This window comes from Podarcis raffonei, chromosome 1, assembly GCF_027172205.1.
Source record: "Podarcis raffonei isolate rPodRaf1 chromosome 1, rPodRaf1.pri, whole genome shotgun sequence".
Classification (NCBI taxonomy): Eukaryota; Metazoa; Chordata; class Lepidosauria; order Squamata; family Lacertidae; genus Podarcis; species Podarcis raffonei.
In genome coordinates, this window is record NC_070602.1 from 77491841 (window position 1) to 77518184 (window position 26344).

Sequence of the window (26344 nt, forward strand, 5' to 3'; positions counted from 1 at the left end):
GACATTTTACGTAGTAAATTATGGATAAATGTAATAATAATAATAATAATAATAATAATAATAATAATAAGAAGAAGAAGAAGAAGAAGAAGAAGAAGAAGAAGAAGAAGTAATAATAAGGGAGAATATGTTGCAAATGTCAGGTGCAACTTAGCTTGAACTATAGGCTGATGCGTCTGCAAGAGGAAGAGTATATAGAGGAACCTCCAAACCTCCCAGATGGTCCTCCTTGTGCTGACCTGTTGAGACAATTTTTTTCTGAAAAGCAGGGTAGATAGATAGATCCATTGTTAATCTATGAAAGGGAGATGTGCAGTGGACTGGTGCTGAACAGCTGAAGCTAATCTTAGATGCAAGTTGTCAATGAAGCTTCTTGGAACTCATTTTGAGAAGGATAACACCACCCAAAACAGAAAACCAAGCAGTAAGTATAAGATCAAAAGCCTGCAATCACACTCTTGAGAGAGAGAGTTAGGTATGCTTAAAACCAAAGCCAATGGGTTAAACTTTAAAGCACAGTTCACTCCATCCTGGATGTTATGAAGCAGCCTTTATCCCATGTGGATTTGTTCCATTTGGTTTAGCAATCCTAGTGAAAGAGCTACCTAGGTATACCAACCTGATGTTTGTTGGTCCAATTGTTGCTGGTCCTGAAACAGGTCTCTTGGTCTGCTTGCTGTCGGGGCCAAAAGTCCTATGCCTCTGACTTAAGATAGATGTATCAGATAAGGAGAAATCAGGTTTTCTGCTGAGACTCTGAACAGTAGTCTTCTCAAACACATTCTGCACTGTATCACTGTTCTGAGTTGATGAAGGCTGTGGCTTCGGTAGAACTGCCTTTTCTGAACTGTGCACTTTCAGGCGTCTAGCTCCAACAAACTCAGTTCTCACTCGCTGTATGAATGCAGGCGAGGGACTTTTTGGAGGAGAGGGTACAATAGAGCGCTTTATAATGGTGGGCAATGAATTTTCCTGGATGTGCAATGAATCTGAAATGCAAAGGGAAAGCACAGCAATTTAGAAGCAGAGCATGTAACTTCACTCCCATCCACTTGAGAGCATAAATCAGCAAACACAGGTGCTGTAACCTTCCAACAGTTTGAGTTTGACTTCACCCCCAAAGGCGAACTCCTCCATTGTCTCCTGAGACAGACAGATGTCGACAACAACAAGAACAACAACTGTAGTTAAGAGGCTTTCATGAACTGAGGTGGGTTTAGACCAGGAACTCTTGTTCTTATTAGAATGGCCTGAATTTCCATCTATTTAGCTATGAGAGGTTTCAAAATATTAAAGTACTGGTAGTATAATTCAGTGCACGTTTACACAGAATTAAGTCCCACTAAATGGAATGGCACTCACTCCCTATGCAGTGTACACAGAATGTCAGTATGAGTTGAACTCTCCCATCATTCAAGTTACAAAGATTGAATGGGAAAAGCTCTCTGTTCCACACTATACGTTCTACTTGGTACAGCTTCTAAAGAATCTTGGTGTTTGTTACAAAACCCAATAGGTACTGTGGAAAGTTGGAAAGTAGGCAAGCATTCAATCATGGGAAATCAAAGGAAATCTTGATCTCCTATGGCTTCCAGTAGTTTAAATGATCAGAATTGCTTCTTCCCATGCACCTCCCTGTCAAGCTCTGGAACCTTGCCATCATAACCTACTTTGTCTCTCTCTCTCTTTCTTCCTTGCCTTCATATTCTGAAATTGGAAGGCAGGGACAAAAATATTGTAATCTGATTGCAAATAAAATGTTGATACAAGTTAGCATTATTTCTCTTCTGAGCACTTGCTTCGGGTCTTGTGATTCTTTTAAGCATAGTTATCTCAAATAGGAAGTTTGCTAAAATAATTACTCAAGCCAATTTGTGCTTATTTTGTTAGCCAGAAAAATCCCCATGTGTGTATCTCAGAAGAAAATGATAGGAAAGATAACTCCATGGACATATTTTTGACAGAGAAAATGGAAATTTGCCAAAGATACATACATATCACAGGAACGTTAGAACTACAAAACCTAAGGCAGGCATATAATTGCTGTTACTTGTCAGTAACAAGGGGTGCATTAATCATTTGGATAATGTACCTGATGACGACTGAGAAAGATGGGACTGACAAGAAGAATCTGATGATGTGATTTCCATGATCTCCTCCTGAGTGGCTTCTTTCAGATCTTCATCACAGCTGTCACTCAGGCTGTAGTGTTCCTCCTCCTCACTTAATGTTGGTGTTGTTTTTAGCTCCTGGGGAGAATTTGCCCTTTGGAGAGCTTGTAGGTGCCTGGCAGAAATTTGATGCTAGTAAGTTTGATTTTCTTCCTGCCCTATCCGAACCACATGTTCCAACATATTAAAAAAAAATGCACTACACACAAAAAACCTATAGATTTAAGATATATAATGACCATACCTAAGTAAGAGTAAAATACTCCATGTTACAATACTCCTTTGGAGACAAGCTTTAACCCTGGCACTGTATTCTCGCAACACTTTTAGATGATGTTCAGACTTGAGCTTTGGCAAGTCTCTTTTTGGAAGAAATGCCACAAAGAGAAAGCTTCCGCCAAAAACTCTTCTGAAAGCTTTGGAACTCGCTTCTGGGAGCTGTTCATTTGGCTCCCTCTCATGGCATTATAGAAATGGGTGGAGACTATTCTGTACTTTTGAAAATTAGCCCCATTTTGTGTGTTTTTATTTTTAGCTTTGATATGAATTTTCATAGGATGGTTTCAAGAGGCTTTATTTCGTTGTTTGGTTAACTGCTTTTGAAGCAGCAGTTGTAAAGTAATTTAAAATTTTTGTGAATAAATTAACACAATTTTTAAAAAGTGGGTGTGGGTGTAGGTGTGTGTCGCATCACACAGATAGACACAGGAACTCCCCATTGCACTCGAATGCTAAATTTGAAACATAGGACAAAAACCCTGAAAGAAAGATTGATGAGATGGAGGAAAAGCCTTGCCTACACCATTCCTTCCAGACATACAGCAATCATGCTGGCATGACAATTTTCCAAGGTGAGCAGCAAGGTTGACTGACGGCAACGATGTGAGCCAAAGATGTACAGCAGGGAATGGTTACTTGGTGCCCTCTAGATGTTTGCTGCACTATAATGCTCATCATGCCAACTATTGGCCATTCTGGCTGGGGCTGATGGGAGTTGTACCCCAACAGTTGGAGGGCTATAGGTTCCCTATTCCCGATGTACAACATAGTCTGCAGGGAATCTCTGTTAGTACAACCTTTGTTTTCCAATTTGTAAAAAGAGACTACCTCATCCGTGGGAAGAACATCTTGACTTAACAGGTGACAAATCAGTTCTGGGAACAGATTACATCAGAATTTAAGCGTGAAGGACAATTCCTCAGAACTGCCACAAGGTGGCTTAAGTGCTTATCTTATCTCAGTGAGAAGAAACAGGCAGAGAACTAAACTTTCATATGCTAATTTAGAGAACAGGATAATCTAGTGAGCAAGGGTCCTTAAAAATGGGGTAAATGTGCTGGGTCACAAAAGTTTCCATAGTTCACATGCCTTAAGCTTTGTGTGTGTTTAGAATTGTCTAAGAGATGCAGCACAGAGCATCTTGGAGCAAGACAGGTTTTCTGAAAAGAAGCTAACGGTTGATATTACCAACTTCTTTATTCCATTTGGTATTTTGCAATGTTTATTTAATAATTTTAATCAGAATATATATTTAAATATTTATATTCTGCCCTTCTAGTGCTTATACATCGCTGAGGGTAGATAGCAACAATTAATACTGCTATAAAATCCAATACTATTTAACCCCCCCACACACACACAATTAAAAACAGACAGGTGCAACAGATAGAACAGAAAAAGCTGGTAAAAAAAAAGTCAATAAAAATCAAATACAGTAAAGTTTTGGCCAAGGCAAAATACCATCAGAAGGGGCCAACTGAGCCTCATGAGACAAAGTATTCCACTATTTAGGTACAACCCCTTAGAATTCCCTCTCTCTTTTCCCCAACAACAGTACCTCCACTACAACAGAGACATAGAGAAGGGGCTCTCCATCAGATCTTAGGCAGCACTCAGGCTTGTATAGGAGGAGGTGATCCTTAAGGTATCCTGCACCTAGGTCATGGCCTGGACAGAAGCAAGTCAGCTTATAGTTGAGTGTTCATTCCGTACAGTGCTCACTGGTTGCTTTATCTGGGGAGTAGCTCACTTGACAAACTGTCTTAATAAGACTAAATTTGAACTCTTACTGGAGGTGATGCTCTTTCAGGAGTTTCAGCTCAGCGTAGATGTCATCCGTATTTACATAATCAGTTTCTTCAATGCCAAAGGGATGTACTGCCAGCTGACTTGGTGGCTGAAACAGGTTCATTACTGTAGGCTACAACATAGGTGAAATAATGTCAGAACACATCTGCTGTTCACTATATATTTGACTGAAAACTTCTCATTTCTCCAAGACCACAGATTGTTTGTTTGTTTTTTACAAGTTAATTTTCCTCTCGCAACCATTTTCTGAGGTAAAGAATTCCTCTTATTGCGGCCAGTGCATGCGACACCACCGGGCTACTGCTGTGGAGCCACAAAAGATGGGGTGGGGTGCATGGACTGGTGGACAACTGCAGGATGAAGGAGCAGCAGTGCCAGGCAGGCTGCTTCCAGGACAATTCCACCTGTTGCTTGTTTAATGGTGGTGTCCTAGCAGTGTCCTTTCCTTCATCAGCACCCATCATTATTCAAGGAACTGAGGAGAGGCAGGGCACCCTGCTGTGATTCTCCCCTCAGCAATGCCCCTATCAGCTTTCACAGTGGGCTTCCATCGTGTGCAAGGCCACTCTGAAGCCCAGCCTGACCAAGACACAAGGTAGATTTTATATAATAATTTGTAAAATGCCCATAATTATGAGGCAAGGTTTGTATGAAGGATGATGTCTATATTGCAGAGAGAACCAGAAGATGTGTGTGGCAAACAAAAAACAAAAACCCACTCCATGTGTATACACACACAGTGCACTTCTAGGTGTTCTTTAAGAAAAATAAATCAAGACTTTATGAAGTTAAAATAACTACCCAGTAGGAAATATAAAATAAAGGACTCAGAACACACATCTATGTGTTCTGAGTCCTTTATTTTATATTTCCTACTGGGTAGTTATTTTAACTTCATAAAGTCTTGATTTATTTTTCTTAAAGAACACCTAGAAGTGCACTGTGTGTGTATACACATGGAGTGGGTTTTTGTTTTTTGTTTGCCACACACATCTTCTGGTTCTCTCTGCAATATAGACATCATCCTTCATCTATGTGTTCTGAGCGCAGATACACATACCTGTTATAAACCCCTTCACTGCAACAATATACTTATCCACACTTTCCAGGCACAGGTCCAGGCTTAAAAGTTCTGTGCCCAATTGTTGTTGTGTTTGCCCTGGAGCTTTTCCTGTTGGAGCAAACATCAATTCGGTTTTTAAGTGGATTGCCATTTGCTCCAATTGAGCTTCAGAGAGCAGAATTTCACAGGGAAATCTCTGAAGCAAAAAAGGACACTCAGACATGCAGCTTTAAAGTGTGGACTGTGCCTGGAAGGAGAGGAGGAAACGTAACTGCGGAGAAGCCCAGCGTCTTGAAGCACGATGTTTTATTTTCTCCATTAAAGTAGACAGCAGTTTAGTGGGATGCAGTGATAGTTTAGATAGATGCCTGTCACTTCTCTATGTTCTCATGTGCTGGCATCCCACCCCACAATGGGAGGCCCTACACCACCTTGCAGCTTGAGCTGTACAGACATGCAATTAACTTTTTTCAAAGTTTGTTTCTTCTCATAATGGTCTTCTACACAGTAGAAATCTATGGAATTCTATAGAACTCTTCAGCTTTTATCTCCCTAGAATTAATGACATGCTGGCTTGCCAAGAAAAAAAGAAAAAAGAAATTACATATGAAAGAAAACCTACACCTAGTTTCTGTCTCCGTGCATGAAGAGCTTTGATGGGGTTCCCACAAATAACTCTGCTGACACCTGGAAAAAGAAAAGTAAGAGGGTTTGTTCCAGTTTACCATTTCATAGCCACAGAAATCTTCCTATACCGTCATCCCATTTGCTTATATAGTGGTATGTTAAGGGGAATGCAAGTTGTATGGTTAATGTGCATAACAACCAGCCATTGAGCACATTCACCAAGTGTCATGGAAAATGTGTCCATAATCTTTCCATGAATAGGGACTTGTGCACAATTCCTGGTCTTCTTCTTCTTTGGCGATCACTCGTAGCCGAGTAAGATTGTCTTCCATGAACACGGTATTAACAGTGAGTCCGTAAGTGACTGTGGAGGCCAATTCTGGATCCACACATCCTTCCACAGTGGGGACATAGGTTTCCGGGCGGGAGTTGATCATGGTGAGGGTTTGCCAAGCGTGCCTTCCTCTTAGCGCATATCTCCCTTTCGTCCTCAGTTCAAGCATCTTCAAAGTCCATGACACCTTTGGTAAAGGCTGTTCTCCAACTGGAGTGCTCGCAAGCCAGTGTTTCCCAATTGTTGGTGTTTATACTACATTTTTAAAGATTTGCCTTGAGAGAGTCTTTAAACCTCTTTTGTTGACCACCACATTACGCTTTCCATTATTAAGTTTGGAATAGAGTAGTTGCTCAAATAACATGGCCAATCCAATGAAGTTGATGTTGAAGAATCATTTCTTCAACACTGGTGAATATATACACATTCTCCCAACAGGCCTTAGGAAATGTGACTGCATTTTTTAATATTCTTGACCACATTCTTTGGTCAATACACATAATCTAAAAAAATATATGCATTTTTTCCCTATGTCTTGTCCAGACGTGGGCAATCTGCATTCCCTGGATTGCTTCTGACCCACTGCATAATCTTACATGGTCTGCAATGTACTCTCCTAGTGATCAGCAGAGCGGCAGGAAGGGGGAGAGCTACAGATAAAGATCAACTTTTTTCTTCAGTTGAACCCCCTCTTTTCACCATTCTCATTGGTTTCCCAGGCAGCTGAGCAGCACAAGGCACAGTGGAGGGAGGGGGTTTCCAGGGAGAGAAAATTCTCCCACGATTCAGGTGAAAATTGGTCCCCCAAGGGAAAAGCTTAATAGCAGCATAGGATCAAGCATCATGGGAATCGTAAAGGAGCAAATATTTAGCCAGCTAAAGAAGGGTTATGAGCAGGCAAAAGAGGACTGCAAGAGAAAGAACAATGGCTGGCTGTTATGCATGCTATCTGCTTATTCCCTTTAACATATTCAACAATACAGCTGGCTCATTCATTGCTTTTCAGGGAAAGGAAGTAGTAGACTTTCCCATTTTGGTTTAACTATTGGTGCACAGCTACTGCTTCGACACCACTGAATAGCATGCAAAGGTGAGCTGAGGTGGAGATAGTAATAATGGACAAATCTCATCTTGCTCAGCTGAAGACAACATAATAGTCAAGTGGTCTCTTTACATCTAGTCACTGTAAGGCAGAAGTTTGTCTATCTGTATGGCAAGAAAGCTGGGGACAAACTCACTATGACATAGTGGATCATCCTACTGAAGGCCAGCAATAATATAAATGAAATGAAATGAAGTTTGAGCCATCAAACAATGCCTTTTAACCCACTGTGCATATTTCCAGGGTCATATTAACTGAAAGAGATATACAAAAATCTGTGCCCAATGCACATACATGTCATTGAAGGAAATATATGGGAGAGCAAGAATGCTTTTAAATCATCTGTGTACATGCACACATGCTTTTGGAAGAGAGGTTTGCAAATGGGAGGTTAGGCAAAAATGGCACCAGGTATTCCATTACCATGTGTCAAGTCACTGGCGTCATCTTCAGGCAACATCTCATCACAGATGGTAGCCTCCAGGAGGGTGCTACTACCAGAGAGCAAGTGGGCGCTAAGTGGTCTTTGTGGAATCTGAGGTCGAGAAGCTGACAAGAGCTGAGTTATGGCAGGTCTCACAGCAGAGCCGGGCCTTCTTGCTACAGGTCCTAAATAAGAATCTAAACAGGGTGGTGGTGGGGGAGTTCAGTGAGATATTGCAACACATAATAAGATGGTATAAATGTTCAGTTTAGCAAAGCAGTGATAATGAGCAGAGCAAAGGAAATTCTTTTCCGTATTCTAAAGTAATGTTGGCGCTCATGCGCTATCCTGTTGGAGCCTCGAGAGTGCTAGCTTTCTTCATTGTCAGTGTCATCTCCCAGCCACCCTGGTTCTGTAGATATGTAAATATCTGATAGCAAGGTATAGAAAGAAGCTTAGAATGCAAGTATGGAAGCAGGTATTCAGAACCAACTTTGAAATGGTAATGACTTAAATAACAGTTGAAGTTTTTTTGGATCCACCTATAGGGTTTCCACATTTAGGTAAAAATTATGGAATGGGAGTCTAGCAAAACATATACCACCAGTTCTGGTTTGGCATCAACTGGTCTCTGATTTTTTATATATATTTCAGGATGGCCCCAAACAAAGTTGTCATCTATGTCATAATTTCAGCAGTGGTGTGTGTTGGTACACCATTATTGTATTTTCAAAGCTAAAATTTCTCATCATCTCCTGAAGGTCTCGTGAAAAGAGAGGAACTGTTTAATCAAAGAACACAGCACAATACTAGGTCATTAACTTCTGAATGGAACAAAAGACAAAGTACTTTGGAGCCTTAATGAGTTATTTTGGAAATGCATTAGCATTTAAAATAAATACAGTAATAATCCATAATTTTCAGGATGTCTGACTCCTGGGAAACGAATTTCACTGCAAGCAGTATAATCAATAAGCTCCAAAACTTCATCAAGAAGTCAGTATAGGTTCATTGTTCCTGTTCTGGACCAAATGGACCAAGTGGAACGCCCTCCCACCCAATGTCAAAGAGAACAACAACTACCAGACTTTTAGAAGACATCTGAAGGCAGCCCTGTTTAGGGAAGCTTTTAATGTTTGATGGATTACTGTATTTTAGTATTTTGTTGGAAGTCGCCCAGAGTGGCTGGGGAAGCCCAGCCAGGTGGGCGGGAAATAAATAAATAAAATAAAATAAAATAATAATATCATCTCCATCAGGGTAGTATTCAGCTGAACCTTGATGTTAACAGTGAGAGACCAAAGTTTTCAAATGCTGTCTGCTGCTGGTGAGGTGAGGTGGACAATTTCAAACATGGCAAAGCAGCAGGTGGGAGGCTTTTGAACTCTTTCACTGCCTGCAGCTTGTTTCACTATCTCTAGCCACCTTTCCCCTAGCAAATCTTGAGAAGAAAAACAGTGTGAGAGCAGAGGGGGTGGGGAGCAGGACGTGGAGGGCTTTGAAGCTCCTTTCCCACCTACCACACAAGAGGACCCACACCTATCTCTCTCTGTCTTACAGCTGTTTAGAGTGTTCTGTGTGAAGACACACTTCTGCTGCGATCACATCTAACTCTACCCGTACACTCTTGCAAAAGCTACTGCCCATTCTTATCCCTGATAACCAGGCCTGGCTTTGGTGTATACAAGAGAGTGTGCATGGATCTATGTATGTACACATTATTTTCCCCTGAAACCTTGTCCCCAGCAAAAATGGATCCTTAGGAAATAATTTGGCCTGCCTGAACAATATGCCTCTTCAACTAAACTTCCATCTTTGATGGATTCCTTGACAAGTAGCCACTCTTTGTTCATCTTGCATGGGAAAGGAAGATCAGTTTGGTCTGCTGGTATTTCATCCAAATACTTTAAATGAGGGATGAGTTTTTTCACCTCAGCTCTGTAGTTGTAGTCTGGGACCTGGGAGGGAAAAACCCAAAGCAGAAATTTCTCAGTGTAGTCATTTCAAACACATTTTGACAAGGGAGAGGGGAGGGAAATCTGAGAAGTGGGCAGGAACCACATAAAGACACTATGAAACCAAGTCCACTAGCGCATCTAGTCCAGGGATGGGTAGAATGTAGACCGTAACCTATTGGTAGAGTCCTGGATGATTTACAGCAGATTTGCAAGAGTTTCTAACCCCCCCTTTTTTTTACCATCCCTAGTTTATCAAGGAAGGCAGGAGTGCCTGGCATGCTCTGGTCCATGGGGTCACGAAGAGTCGGACATGACTAAACGACTAAACTACAAAGTTTATCTAGGCCAAACTAGCAGGCGCAGAGAGCTTGATTCTGACTAGAACTGTGGTGTGGAGACTAGCGTGTAAATTCCGTTTTCTCCATCACTTTACATCTAGATGGGCCTTACAACTAGTCTGCTGAAAAGAAGAAACCTTACAGAAAAACTAGGAGTGGGATGCTGTGTGACAGGACTAATTTGGTTAGTTCTGGTGCTGAAGAAAATCCAGGGCTGAGCACATGTTCAGAAGCACCTTTGTTCCTTAATTTTAAGTGTATGGCTGTCTGTGGTTCTTGGGGTTCTAGTAAAAAAGCAAAGTAGATCCTGCAGACCTGAACTGCACATACTCTAGATCTAGACTACAGAAGCTTCCTCTCACTCCACTTTCTATATGACCTTTTTCTTTTGCACTTTAAGATATAGGAATCTAGAACCTGGTCAGCAACTACTGAGCTACATCTACTTTCTTCCTACTAACTGATTCCTACACAAACTTAAGGCAAGGCAAAGTGTGATCAGCCAGAGAGGCTTTTCTAGTGTCCCCCCCCTTTATGCACCTCATCTACTGCCTCCTGTGACTCAGCCATGGCCAAGCAAAGAGGGAGCAGCTGGGGTCCATAAAGGGAGGACTCCCCCAAGCCTCCTCTGCTGCACATGCTGGAGAGGAGGTCAGAGTTCTTTGCTTATGACTCATCTTGTGTAGGAGAAATGACAAGCTGCATTATGAGGCATCCTTGAGATCAGGCACTAGGCTAGGACCAGATGGGAAGCCCCTAGGGACTGGACTAAGCCCCCAAGCCACAGTTGCTGGCTACTAACAGATGGCTTTAGACACATGCATTAAAACTGTATCTTCTGGAGCAGCCTTTAGATTGCATGATTCTGGGAGGGTGCATCACCCCTAGATTTTGTATAGTGCTACAAGAGAACTGCAGCAAAGTAGCAGTAGTGGTAAATATATGCACCTGGAATATTTCCCCCACTTTCAATGAAACACAAACTGCTACTCCATCTGTATAATGTCAAGACTGGCTGATGAACTTTTGGCCTATATTCATTCCCACAATAGGGTAATGACCTAGTACAGAAGACAAAATAATCTTTTTACATAGTGCATTTGCCTTCTGTTATATGGAAGCTATAGGTTTTCCAGTCTGCAAGTCTGTAACGCTATCCTGGTTGAGGGGTGCATCACATTACATGTACACACACACATATATGGACACAGAGTGCTATTGAAACAGCTGTGATAGAGACCACCACATTCATCATTAGATTGTTGCTTTGGGTTTTAATGTCTGGAAGAGATGAGCTCATCTGGAAATCAAATTACACTGAGCAAACCGACAGCCTGTAGAGAGAGCTGTAAATTTAGCCGAATCAGTATATATAATTTTATTTTTATTTTTCATAGAAAGGGCCAGGCAGAATTATTAGCTATCCTTGTTTGGAATGAAGTCTAGAAGATATATTTGTATTATTTCTACATTTGAAGGTGGTATGCAAATATGAAGCATGGCCTTAGATGCAACAGTGCAAGGAGGGGAATCTCCAGCTTGCAGGTCTAGTTCGGACTGCGAGGCTGTTCCTTGTAAACAACATCCACCTGCCACTCACCAGGCATCATATGGGGTATAAGGTGTAGGACAGGTACCCATGTGCCTATAAAGGAACAACCATGAGCATAAAGAGAGCTCCTGGTTGCTTTTTGGTGGGGAAGACATGCTCCCAATCCATTTATGAGTGGTGGGAGCGTGCCTTGCTTCAACAGCACAAGGAGGTTTTCATAGAAAGCGCTGCTAAAATGGAGGGGAAAAGTTTTGTTTTTGCAGTGGTTTCAATTATTATTATTATTATTTTTAAAAAAACCACCACCAACTGTCCAGTACAATACTGAACACCAATAAATAATTATAGCTGAAACCAATTCAACTCAGCAGGCCAATAAATCTTATTTAAGCAAATGTGGCTGAGAATAAATAAGTCTTTGGGGCTCCTCTAAAGGCCTTTGTTGATGGGGCATGTGCAGTATTCCAGGTGTTAGCATGTTCCCTACTGCTGAAAAAGCCCTCTCTGTTGTGGTAGGCATGTGTCTAGGATTTTGGCTGCTGATCTTAAACTGCCACAAGCGCAATCAATACAAGACTGCCCATGCACCAGGGGAACACATTTTTGCCGTGTACGCCGCAAGGATCTTACTTACACAGTAGACTTCCATTACACAACAAATTGGCTTTGAATCTCTTGAGAATTCCAAAAGTGGCCTGCAGGAGGGATTCCTGTACTAGAAATGAACAAAACTGACATGGAGGATAGGTTCTGAACTGCAGCCACCAACAAGGGTGTTTCAGAAAGCTGTGGCCATTCTTAATATACAAACCAGGCAGCCATTATTATTTCTTTCTTTTCTGAAACATCTTCATATAAACACATCCCACTGATTTCAGCAGAACTCCCTTCAAATATGCTTTGGGTTGCACAGTGCTCAAGCAGTGCTTGGGGGTGCTTAAGCCAGTTGTCATTTATTTATTTATTTCATAAAATTTATAGACCGCTTGATTGGAAAAACCCTCTCTGGCCGAGCATGAGGTGATGGTAAACTATGCTGTGCTAAGCAGTATCTTCTTGTAATCAGATTAAAACACAGGTGCACATTTTTAAACGAAATCTAAAAGCAAGCAAAGTTACCTCTGGAGATTGTGGGCTTGGCTTCAAGCAAATAAGATTTCCTTCCACTGTAAGGGCAGACAGAGTAACACAGAGCCCCAGATACTGAATCTGACTGAGGTCCTCCACGTTGTTTCCTTCTAGGTCTAGAATCTCAAGGTGCTCCAACAGGCTAAGTTGACTTAAGTCAGCAATATTGTTATATGCTATGTAGAGTTCCTAAAGGAAACCAAAGGGACCTTATCAACATGAAGTTTTAACCACTGTACATTAAGTAATGACAATGAACCCATGGCTTGCAGTTTGAGATATGGCACAATACTGAACTTTAGACCCCCTCAAGACCCAGAATTGCCAAGCACAATACATGATAAATTATGATGGAAGTACCTTTTAGGTACAAGGAATGGCACTGATTTCTATCAGACCTAAAATTAATTTTTAAAAAGCTCCAGCATCAGTTTAAGAAAGAAAGAAAATGAACAGGAACTTAAGGTTCTCTGCCTCATAAATGTCTCATAAAAAGAAGCTGAACATTAAGTAAACACGGCAACTGAAGAAATATTTCAGATCTGTCCTACCTTCAAAGAGCAGCAGGAAGAGATACCATCTAAATCTGGAAGCCCACAGCGAGCCATCCAGAGGACTTGAAGATTAGACAATGCTGTTCCAAGGTCCCTTAAGGAAAGTTGACACTGTAAGTTCCAAGGGTTATGTATTCAGTTCATTTTACTATTTTTCATCTTTGGCAAAGCAATAGAGATTTGGATTGAGGGTCAAATTCACCCATTATGTTTCACAGTAGCACTCTTATATTCAGAAGCTCATATGAGTAATGTAACATGTAATTTTATTACGTATATTTATTTTTAAATTGCTAAATTTATCTATATTTTGATCAATTTTATGTATAGTTGTTTTCAAAGACAGATTTTTTGTTAATTAAGTGGTATATAAATCTAGTTGGATAAATAAATAACAGGAGATTTACAGAAAGCACATTTCAGCTTCTGTCGCAGGGATTTCTGATGTTGCAGTTTATCCTGCTCAGGTTCAAAAGCTGATGACAGCATACACTTACATTGTTTCTTCCTTGGCAGCTGGAGAGAGAATATATTAGAGCAGGGGTAGTCAACCTTTTTATACCTACCGCCCACTAATGCATCTTTCCTTACCGCCCACCAGTGCTCAATGGAAGGAGGATTCAACTTGTGCCGTAGAACCCTCTACCGCCCACCTAGAATCCTGAAACGCCCACTAGTGGGCGGTAGGGACCAGGTTGACAACTCCTGTATTAGAGTAACTCAGCTGGAAAGAAGCTCTGCTTGGACTGGAACACGTATTGGTGTCACTGGGCCCCAGGCAATGAGGCTGGAGTAGGCAGACCCATCACCCCCCTGATTTTTTCAGAGATATGAATTCATACATATACCCATCACACACATGCAAAGCCACATATGTGCACCCAAAGAGAGATACAGGATATAAGCCTGGGATAGCCAATGTGGTGCTCTCCAGATGACAACAGCTCCATTCCTTCCTAATCATTGACCATGCTGACTGGGGCTGGTGGTAGCTGGAATGGAACATCTGGATGCACCGATTTGGCTTCCCCTGGTGTATCCTTTTTCAGTTCTGCTCTGATTCCCCATGTGTCAAAACAATATTCTGCCCTATTAATTCTCAAACTAAGTGCCAGAGATAAATGCTATAATAAGGTCACATATACATTAATTGATTAAAAGGAAAGTGTCTGTGATCCCAAAGTAACTGCCCACTGAGTTGGGTGTTCAACAATCCAAAACTAACTTGAATTAATTCATACCTGAGAGCTTGGCTTGGATAATTTTGCACTGCAGTATTTGAAAGTGAACCCAAAAGCTTTAAACTGAGTGTTTTCTCCAAGCCATGAAGGAGTCTTTGGAGGTGAAGTCATAGAGGCATAAAAGTGACTAACAACAGAATTCTATGCATGTTTACTTAGAAATCATTTCCACTGTGTTCACTTGAGCTTTCTCCCTGGTAAGTGTAGCTAGAATTGTTGTCCAAAAGGATTAGTAAAGTAAAATTGATCACTAATGATTTTCCAGAACTCAACATTTCATTATGCATTGCAAAATCCTTCCATAGTACACATTCATGACATCCAATTCTTTGAGTTGAGGACACTTCTTGAAAACAAGGGAGAAAGCCAGTGTGGTTTGGCACAAAGTGGCATTTTGAGAGAACCACAATTTACTCAATAAATTCTTTATTCAAAACTATTGGGAATAGGTTCATTTGAGCCAAAAACTTATTGGATAGATACCAGAAGAAGGCTCCCTTTGGCTTCACCAGTTTAAACCTAAAGTAATTCCAGATGTCATGTCAAAGATCCTGAAAGAAAATAAATAGTGGTAGCCCAGCCTCAAAGCACTTCACATCAGCAACCCCCTGAAACTAATAGGAATTGCTGCCAATCACATAGAATCATAGAGTTGTAAGCGACCCTGAGGATCATCTAGTCCAATCCCAGCAATGCAGGAATATGCAGCTGTCCCATATGGGAATCAAACCTGCAACCTTGGTGTTATCAGCACCACGCTCTAACCAACTGAGCTAACTTGAAGGTCTCAAAAATGTGTCTTTTCAAATACAGATTAGACTTTGTGGTTGCAATTCTGCTTTTGCCATGTAGTGGAGAAGGTTGTAAAGGGGCTCCTTGTAGGATTCCAGTATAACCCTCCCTCCCTTGGCATGTTGCCCCAAGCACCTTTGGCATGCTGCCCCAGCACCTTTAAGCTGATGTCTTCTACCCCGCCAAGAGCCCAGCAGCCTGGCCCTCCTAAATGGAGTAATGAGCAGGATGAGATCAGAGAGTAGGTCTCTGCAGCAGCATGGGGTGCAAGAGGTCTCCATTTAATGTGAATGTTCTGGTGCTTTCTCAGGATCTCTATGGGAGCATTTGTGCAAATTCAGGGCTTGTCCACATTTGGCTTTAGCGTGGATTGGAATCTGCCTGTCTTCTCTCATTAAATCAAGAGTCATCCACATGACATTACCTTCAATCAGCTGCAACTATGCTTATTTCCCCATCTGAATCTGAACTACCTTGATCTAGAGATACTTCAATAAGTGGTGAAACATCCAAAACAAAACCACTCCCTCCAGGGAGCAGGCAGATTGCATTGGTTTTATATAGCTGGGTCAGTTCTTGGTTCTACTAACCACCTTTCCATACCCTCTACTTCCCCTTTTAACTTTTCATTTCTTGCAGGTCTGGCACTAATCTCCTATGGCTCCTCAAATGTCTACTAATTTTCTAAATAAAATAAAATAAAAAAATTAAAAAATCCTTCCAGTAGCACCTTAGAGACCATACCAATAGCTAACTTAGTTGGTCTCTACTACTGGAAGGAATTTTTTATTTACTTCTCTGGGAATTTTTTATTTTATTTATTTTGTTTTGCTTCGACTACAGCAGACCAACACGGCTACCTACCTGTAACTAGTACTAATTTTCTGTTTTGTTTTAACACTGTTGAGCGCAAAAGCATAAATCTGCACAAGCACTACCACAGCAGAAAACTCCATGTAATTTGTACAGATCCATGCTTCAGAATTGCCTATTTTTCTAATACACTTCTTTTCCACTAGCAATATGTGTTTGTGTTCTTCTGTTTATCAACTTTGACTACATATACATACAAATATATTTCTTATATTTGGAATTGAAGGTTTGTAATAATAAATGGAGAAGAAATAGCTGGTATCACTCCATTTTTATGGCTAACTTGTTTGATTTCCTTTTATAATAATAATAAGTTCACGTAGTACAGCTTCCAAACTATACTAAGGGATGACCTTCTGCTGGGCAGTTTCTGCACAGCCCAGTTTCTGCTCGAATGGAGGGTGTGGAATAAAGAAATTAGAAGGCAGGGAGAAACAACTGGCTGAGCCGTGCTAGAGAATGAGAAAGTCTGTGGTGCCAGGGGGTGGAAAAGTCACTTTTTGCCAATCCGTTTCTGCCAGCACTTCTCTTGAGTCCATGCCAGTATAGTTTACAATGCAAGATAATTACAAGAGCTATGTTTACATTTATTACCCTTTAAAAACATGAATAAAGAGAAGGGAAGATAAACTTGTACAGCACTAAAATAAAAGACTGATTCTGCAAAATCTAAAAAACACAGGGCGGTACATACTAGCAGGTACAGTACTTCCAATGTGAAAAGACAGCCCATATCTAAACATGTTCCATGGGAACTCCTTCAGTACAACTTATTATTTCTAGTTTGCAGCCTCTGTACACTCTGGCACTTTTGATCATATTGTTTAAAAGTTATTAATATTCCTATGCCTAATAAGTTGTTTAGACCTCCCTCCTAACTCACATATTAATGACCATTACCTCGATTCCTGTTGTAGTGTGTTCTTGAGACGCATGAAAGATTTTTTTTTGTAAGCTTACTGCATACATGGGCCTTTTAGCATTAAAGAATACATTTTATAATGTTAATCTATACCTGTGTCTCAAAAGTATCTTTGCCCTAAATTGAAACTTATCCTTTTGGCAATATTTCTAACAAAAGAATAATATATCATTTTTCTAGAAAATAAAAAAATAAGATAATAATTTGTAGACTGTGACCAACTTATGAAAATACATTGTATAAACTGCAAGTTTCAAGTTTCAAGCTCTGAATTCATTGTATATTTGCCAATGAGATAATAAGCAATGCAGATTAATTTACTGTCCTTAAGCCACTTTTCTCTTAGTCTGATATTGGAGGGTAATTGTCTTAGAAAACAGATAAGTGACAGACAAGAGTGAAAAACTAACTCTTTATAGATCTCATCTTTCTTGCTGAAGATTATGTTCTACTCCTCGCTGTAACTGACGACTCTTTGGACCACTGTTGCCATGGAGACTGATAAGGATGGGCAACTCTCCTGCCAGCTGCCTAATTACACTATTATCTCCCAACATTCAATTCTTTGCGTTTTCTCAACGGTTGATGATAATTGTTCCTCTCTCATTTCTGACTAAATCACTTAGAACCTACATAACCGCTGGGAGCAATGTGTTGCAGGTGCATTTCAAATTGGTTAGATATGTACGTATCTGTTTTCAGACAGACAGCATCATTTGTGGTATTGGGTTCCTGAATAGAAATCTGGAGGCTTGCAAACTGAGATTAGATCTCTGGTTTGCTGCAAACAGCCATATTTCTAAATATCGCAACCAAAAATGAGGGCAAGAAGGAGGAAAATATAATATCGAGTATCCACCACATTAAATCAGGTGTGGAGAACCTTTGGACCTCCAGATGCTGTTGAACTACAGCTTCCATCTTCCCTGACCATTGGTTATGCTTGCAGGGACTGATGGGAGTTGTAGTTCAGCAATGTCTGGAAGGCCAAAGGTTCCCCACACCTGCACTGAATGGAAAGGAAAATGATGAAGATCTTGGATTTTTCATAAAGAAGAGAACAATCCTTACTACCAGGTTTGATGAAAACCAACCATCTGCCTGATAAAAGTCCCAGCAGCACAATTCTTTACAGTACTCAAAAGTAAAATCCGCTGGATTCAATGGGAATTACTCCCATGTTTGTGGATATAGGACTGCAGCCTGATTCTGGGACCAACATGTTGCAGCAAGGGTGGGCTCCTCACATAGTTTTCAACCTCTGGGCTCTACATAAAGAGACAGGTCACATAATTTCGAAATCTGATACATAATAAGGCCATCCAAGGTGGTGGCCATCACTATGTCTTTGAGAGCAGAATTCACAGGTGAATTATGTGCCTTGTGACAAATTACTTTGGGGGGGGGTCTGCCCTCAATCTTCCAACATTCAGCTTTACTGGATGGTCCCGGGTTCTAGTATTATGAGAAAAATTTATCTCTATCCAGTTTCTCCATACAATTCATAATCATATACACCTCTACCATGTTCCCTGGTAGAGTCCTGGTAGGACAACAAGACTCCCTTCACTCCCCAAATTTGCTCAGGAAGGTCAGGCGAACCCTCAGAACTGTGTGTGGGGAGAGGAGAGATCATTCTCTCTGGCAAGGAGAGATGGTTGCATTGTCAGAACGATCCATCTACTACAATGTTGGATTCCACCTCTGTACTGTATGTTTATTGGCATTCCTACCTTAGCCCTCCAGGCAAATGGCAGCCACTGTACATTAACTGATAAAGCAGTGCAAAGGTGACTCAAAACAAATAGATGGTTTTGTGATATAGTACTCTGAAAATGACAGGTCACTTAATAGTTGAGGATTACTGCATATGCCGAAAGCACAGCTACGGATGCTGCATCTAATAGAACAGCCTACGTTTTAAGAAAGTATTTATCTAGGATTTTACATATATCCTTTTACTCATCCCTGAAATTAGAAAGCAGAAGCAATTAGATTAAAAACGGTGGCTGTTAGCCAGACTAGAACGAATACCCCATTAGCTTTGAAATATAGTCCTTTTTGCCAGAATCATTAGGGAGATAAGTAACATATGTCATCATGCAAGAGTAAAAGATAGTTTTTTAACTTGCTCTCTTCAGAGAGTGTTCCATGTTTCTCCCTCAATTATTACTTCATAAATCTGATATTACTTGGCTGGAGAGAGATGGATGGAAGCAATAGAGTAAAAGCCTCATAAAATAAGTGTAAAGTAGGAAATTAACAAGGACCTAAAGCAATACCTTTTCATCACATTCTGTGTACGAAGTCTCCCTACTGACCACGCAAAAATAAGTAGGCCAACCTCTAGATATTTGAGAAATAAACATACAAATATTGAGTGACTTTGCTGCAAATGCAATGGGAAAAGCGTGGGCTCTCACCCTTGAGATAGGAGAAATAAGGTCACTTTGGTCTTGGCATTAAAAAGAGAGGGCAAAGAGTGTAACAGGTTCAAAAAGTTTTTGTAATGAGTTCCAAATATGCTTTCACACAAACACTGCCTCCTGTAGGCTGGAGAAGGAAATTTGGTGTTTCTCACAATTATTCTATGACAGGAAGGTTTTCAGGCCTTCTCCCTTGGTATAATTGTGCCTATATCTTGTTGCCAAACTCAGCCATAAGCTCTGCTTGCTGTGTTATATGATCACAGTAGTGCTTTTGCAATTCACCACCACATACTGTATAACAATATTGCGTGGAACGACTTACCGTCACTTGGAAAACCACGTGTGGTTCTGTTATTTACAGATCGTCAGTAGTGCTTATGTCTTTCTAAAAGGTATCGAGATATATTTGCTCTTTCCATGTGATTTTTTTGAGATACAGAAATTTCTTAAGATTGCAAAAGCATTCCACTTTATCCAGTAAAAAAATAATAAAAGTAGAAACCTCACATTTTTCATTTCCAAAGCAGTGCAAAACACACTTAAACACTATGAAAATAACTTGGCTAGTGGAGTTGTAGTCAAATAACATATGGAAGGCCACAAGTTCCCTATTACTGCAATAGAACAACAGTAAGATTTTCCCTGTATATAGCAGATTCAGAACTAGCTCACTCTGGGGTTATTGAGAGGTGCTGCTATGGGGTGGGGACAGAGAGTGAAAGCGTACTCTGGACTTTACTTTATGTACTATAGCTCCTTACCTCACTGACATAAGCATGCTGCTATTCAGTTTCAGTTGTTTTAGATTAGGCAGATAAGCACCTATAAGAACAGGGAAGAAAAGGAACAATTTGCAGTTTGGTAAAAGCAGTCTGTGTGTGATCCTCTTAGACATAAAATGTCATAACTGAAGTGTTTTAATGGTACAGCTTATATATTTGTTCACCATAATTTCTGATTGATTCTTGTGGTGCAACATATCTACTCAGACTAATGCCATATGAAGAATCCATACCAAGAGAAGGCTTGCCTGGAAGTGATCACATACTGTCAGATTATATTTTACATCACTAGCAACTTGACATTTTAAAAGTTACCTTTGAGAACCTCTCCCTGTGTCCTACATCTGTTTCTGCTGGGAACTATTCCCCTCACCTCTCAGATTTAAAGAAGATTTGAAAGAAGGATTGTTGTGGTGGTGTGCACACTCTTCCCATTTTCACCGCTGGTCAAACAGGTTCTGCAGAATGTTGTATTTTGTATGTGTATATATTACAGGAAGCAAAGCCTTTTCAACACTCTCTCAAGGACTGCTGCTTGTATCCAGCCAATGTTTCCTGACTTATCCATCTCCCCCTCTCTTCAGATTTATCCACACAACCTTAGTTTGTTTGTTTTAAAAGAACTGGGTATTCAGCTAAGTTTTACTCAGAGCAGACTCACTGACTTAATGAACATGACTAAGCTGCATTAATTTCAGTGGGCCTACTCTGAGTAAAACTTAATTAAATACTACCCACTGTATTATCTAGAAATAATTCATAGTTGTGACCATTCACACTTTCAAACAAGATTTTTCTTATTCTGTATGTTACGAATTATTAGGGCCACAACATCTAGTCAAACCATTTGATCTATTAAAAATCTTTCAATTAATTAACACCCTCTAGCACTTGCAAAAACAAAGATAAGCAATAAGAGTGAAATGTTATTGGGTGTACATGTGTTCTGTATTCTTTTCTGTTCCACCCATATGCAAGTGGGGTGGGGAGTCTCCATTTTGATCTTACAATGCGGTTAGGTAGAAAATAAGATTCAAATTAATTGTCCAGTTTCTGAATCGTTCAATAAGTCTTAAAGTTTTTGTAGCACAAGCATTTTCTTACTGCTGCTAATGTAGATTATTGTTATGCATAGTTTATATGAGCCCATTTCTAGGTCATAATCAGTATTACAAAGCAAATTATTACAGGATAAATCAGTTCTGTAAGTAACAGGCTTCATGAAACGGATGCATGCCAAATGCTTTCCCCTACGTATGCATATTTAACGAAGACTATTTTCTTTTTGTCAGAAATCTTCAAGTTCATTTTATTTCATTAAACTGTTTCTTCACCCAGAGAAGGAGGCAGCCTCAGACAGACAATCAACCTAGTGTGCCTGCCAGGAGGCAAAAATCAAATAAATAAGGGTGTGCCACAGGTAACTTGATTTGTGGCTCTTCCATAAAGAAACCTGGTAGCATAAGGGATGAGTTTACCAACCAGTATTTTCAAATAAGAGCTCATTCAGCTTGCTTTGAATGTAAATTCTGTCAGTATTTAGAAATGAAAGCTTTATAAATGCCACCGCCCTCAAGAAAAACCCCAGAAAGAAAGCTGCTCCATTTGGAACTTTTCTACCACTTTAGTATTAAAGAGATTTTCTTTAGCTCCAATTGACATAAGAACAGCCTGCTGGATCAGGCCAATGGCTCATCTAGTCCAGCATCACATTCTCACAGTGACCAACCAGATGGCTGTGGGAAACCCACAAGCGGAACCTAGGTGCAACTGTACACTCCTCACTAGTGATTCCCAGCAACGGACATTCAGCAGCAGACAGTCATTGATAGCCTTTCCTTCCATGAATTTGTCTAATCATCTTTTAAAGCTAACCATTTGGTGGCCATCACTCCTTCTTGTGGGAAAGAATGCCAACATTTAATTATCTGGTGTGTGAAGAAATACTTGCTTTCGTTTGCTCTGAATCAGTTCAGATGCCCATCAGTTCTAGCATTATGAGAGAGAGAGATTTCTCTATCGACTTTCTCCACACCATGAATGATTTTATAACTCCATTTAACTCTAAACTGAAAAGCTCCATGTGTCATACCCTCTTCTCATAGGGCAGTTGCTCCATCCCCTTGATCATGTGGGTTGACTTTTCTGAACTTTTCTTAACTTTTTCCAGCTCTACAATACCCTTTTTGAGATGATGCAGCCAGAACTTTGCACAGCATTCCAAATGTGGCTACACCATAGATTTGTATAATGGCATTATGATACAGCAGTTATACTTTTAGTTCCTTTCCTAATAGTTCTGAGCATGGAATTTACCTTTTCACAGCTGCAGCACAATGGGCTCTAATAAAAGGCTAAGAGGGTCTGAGCCAGAATAAAATGTTTTCTCACCAAAGTTTCCAAGGCTGTTCTCTCTTGTGTCTACATGCATCTCTAGAGCTTTCACTTGACGCAGATCATCTAGCCCAGTCAGTGTTTTCTACAACAATAAGCAAAGAGTATGGAACTTGCATCCTTTAACATAATATTCTACAAAGAAATTAGTATTCTGCTAGTAATGCAGTCCTACACAAAGGGTTCTCAGAAGGTCCCAAACTTGATGTTTAGCTTCTGTGCTAAACATCCGTACAGCTTTGGTTCTCTACAGAAGGGTGGGAAATATGTAGCAATACGACAGAGAATTAGAAAGAGAAAGAAAAACAGCTAAGATGCTTGGGGGAAAGTCTAAGTTTCCCAGAACTGATGGGAAGTTGGTAGTGCTCAACTTGAAACCTCTTTCAAGAGACAAACAGCACAATCTTAACAGTGTTAAAATCTACTAAGAAGAAAGTTATATTGAATTCAATGAGGCTTACTCCTAGATAAGTGCGGTTAGCATTGCAGTCTAAAATAGGAAAATATATAGTCACTAGAGACAAGAAGTAGACAAAAGTTGTTTCCTTTTTTCCTTTATAAGAGACCTTAGACCTGCAGTCAACGTTTAAGACTTTGCAGGAACTATGTAGGACACCACCTAGTTAGAATACCATTCTGAAGGGCACCTAAAGCCCTCGCAGTCAACATATATATATTAATGTAAGAATTCTGCTCTATAACTGAAGAGGCAGAATTCTATTAAAAATGAATATTAGTATAAATGTTTTTAAATGTATAAATGTTCAATTAAAAAAGAATTAACAAAGTGGAAAAAGGAAAGGGAAAGCACATAGATGGGATAGCATCTGTTCTTAGATTGCATATGTCATGCAATACAATAGTTTCAACAGGGAACAAAACTCTCCCCCTCACATCACCTTTCTATAAAACTTCAACAACTGTCTGAAATGTTTTTGAACTTGTTCATTTTATTTGTGGCCTCCCTGTCAAATGCATTTACCTCAACTTTGAAAAGTAATCATCTGCCAAGAAAAAAGGAAGTAATTCTGTCTTACAAATATAAGATAGAACCCACTAACTTTAGTTTTCTCTGTGAAAAACAGTACAGTTAAGTGAATATCCCCAGATGCCATCAAATCTATTATTCAGAGAAAAGCATTTCTTCTATCATCTGTTTGCATATGCATATATGTGCACATTCCAGTCCTAAAAATAAATGACCACAATTTATGAAAATCAGCAATCAGGGTACTAAAAGTTAGTCACTGAACAAAATATAATTTACAATTATATAAACTGAAACACCACATTCTCAATTGTTCGTACTAATAAATCAAATTTAATAATAATAATAATAATAATAATAATTTTATTTATACCCTGCCCTACCCAGCCAAGGCCGGGCTCAGGGCTGCTTACAAGCAATAATAAAAAACAAGTTGAATGATTACAACTTAAAAACAAAATTAAAATACAACATTAAAATATTGAAACATTAAAATATTAAAATGTAGCCTCATTGCAGGAGGAGAAGGAAAAGAAAAAAAAGAGAGGGAGGGAATCAAATTGGCTCCAAGCCAAAGGCCAGGCGGAACAACTCTGTCTTACAGGCCCTGCGGAAAGAAATCAGATCCTGCAGGGCCCTGGTCTCATGAGGCAGAGCGTTCCACCAGGCCAGAGCCAGAGTTGAAAAGGCCCTGGCTCTGGTTGAAGCTAATCTAACTTTTTTAGGGCCCAGGACCACTAGGGTGTTGCTATTTATGGACCTTGAGGCTCTCCGTGGGGCATACTGGGAGAGGCGGTCCCGTAGGTACGAGGGTCCTAGGCCGTGAAGGGCTTTAAAGGTCAAAAGCAGCACCTTAAATCTGACCCTGTACTCCACCGGGAGCCGGAGCAGCTTGAAAAGCACTGGGTGAATATGCTCCCATGGCAGAGATCCCGTGAGGAGCCTCGCTGCAGCATTCTGCACCCGCTGGAGTTTCTGGGACAGCTTCAAGGGCAGCCCCGCGTAGAGCGAATTACAGTAGTCTAGCCTGGAGATGACTGTCGCATGGATCACTGTGGCCAAGTCGGGGCGGGAAAGGTAAGGGACCAACTGCTTGATGCGGCGAAGGTGGAAAAATGTCGCCTTGGCTGTTGCTGTAACCTGCGCCTTCATGGAAAGGGAGGCGTCAAGGATTACACCCAAACTCTTAACGGAAGGCAATGGCATTAATTGGGCCCCTGCAAGAGAAGGGAGTTGGTCCCTCATCCCTATGCCATCCTGACCCAGCCATAGGACCTCTGTCTTTGAAGGATTTAGTTTCAATCGGCTCCCACGAAACCATCCAGCCACAGCTTCCAAGCATATGGTCAGTGTGTTCGGGGCCGAGTCGGTGTGGCCATCCATCAGCAGATAGAGCTGAGTGTCATCAGCATATTGGTGACAGCCCAGCCCAAAGCTCTGGATAATCTGGGCACGGGGGCGTAATGGAGAGTAAATGAGGGTAGGCACACTGTCATGGCTCCATGGAAAAGGACAGGAAGCTATGTAGAGCAAAAAAATCCTAAGCACTAGAAGACTTAAAAGACTCAGAATAACCAACACTTTTTCAAGCTTATTTCATAGAATCGTAGAATCATTCTACAACCATGAGGACTAGAAACCTGCTTTTTACTACAAACTTACACACTGTCCAGCACTAGCTGTTGTAGTACGATACTGACTGTATGCTCATGCATGATTCATACTGGACTCATCTTATGGTTTCAGAGAGGACAGAAAAAGATATAAATGCATAAGGATATGCACAAGGAAATACACTCACTGCAGTAATAAATATGCTGAGCAAACTGGTTTGAAACTGTCTATACACTACCACACCCAAGAGTAAGTAGGATATGGACCTAAAGTTTTGAAAGAGGAAAGGAAAAGTCAGGCACGCACAGCTTCAATTTTAAAATATTGTCTTCTTTCTGAAAGGCTAATAGAGTCTTCTCCCAGCTATAAAAAATGCTAAGACTGTGTAAGTGTGTTGGTGAGAAAATGATTTCCTGTTACTGTTCCATTAAAGAGTTCTAAACACTAAAAAAGACATAATGGAAATTTGTTTCTAATCAATTAGTTGAGCAGCAGTGCTATTTTTAAACTTGAAAAAGCAAAAGGAAGTTAACAGTATGGAAGCAGCTGCTTCAACCTGAGCAACAAGAGGTCAAGTAATAGTTACATTAGACTTGTTATTAAAGCGTGCTGCAAACATAGTTAGCGTTTCCTTGGCAATATTGTATATCTATATTTTAAAAAACAGGAAGCAACTGCTCCAACAATGCCCACTCAAAACTTTCAGGCCAAATGAAAGAAGTCCCTATTAGGCAAAAAAGAATGCAACTGTCAAAGGTAAGTACTGCATTACAAAAATCTTGACACATGAAAACTTGAAGATTTTGAGTTGGTGCTGAAACCAGATTAGTTATTTTCAGTGCTTTTTTTCTAAAAAAAATATGTTCAGGGGTACTTTCATTTTCCTACTCATATTGAAATACTTCCCCTCAATGAGGCCAAACTTAGATCCACAAAATGTTTAGGTGTATGCGTACCCCTGCATACCCCT

The 26344-nt window shown here is 40.3% G+C and overlaps 1 protein-coding gene across 1 annotated transcript in view; it reads right to left on the bottom strand.

The window, feature by feature from the left end:
- The window catches only part of LRRC56 (leucine rich repeat containing 56), a 39001-nt gene that overhangs the window by 2107 nt on the left and 10550 nt on the right, over positions 1-26344 (bottom strand). The window contains exons 4-13 of the mRNA XM_053395306.1: positions 22770-22857; positions 20358-20418; positions 13337-13433; positions 12777-12974; positions 9590-9767; positions 7809-8006; positions 5945-6009; positions 4241-4371; positions 2093-2286; positions 620-989 (exon numbers count right to left, since the gene is read on the bottom strand). Coding sequence (XP_053251281.1) covers positions 620-989; positions 2093-2286; positions 4241-4371; positions 5945-6009; positions 7809-8006; positions 9590-9767; positions 12777-12974; positions 13337-13433; positions 20358-20418; positions 22770-22857 — 1580 coding nt within the window. The remainder of the gene's footprint in view (positions 1-619; positions 990-2092; positions 2287-4240; positions 4372-5944; positions 6010-7808; positions 8007-9589; positions 9768-12776; positions 12975-13336; positions 13434-20357; positions 20419-22769; positions 22858-26344) is intronic.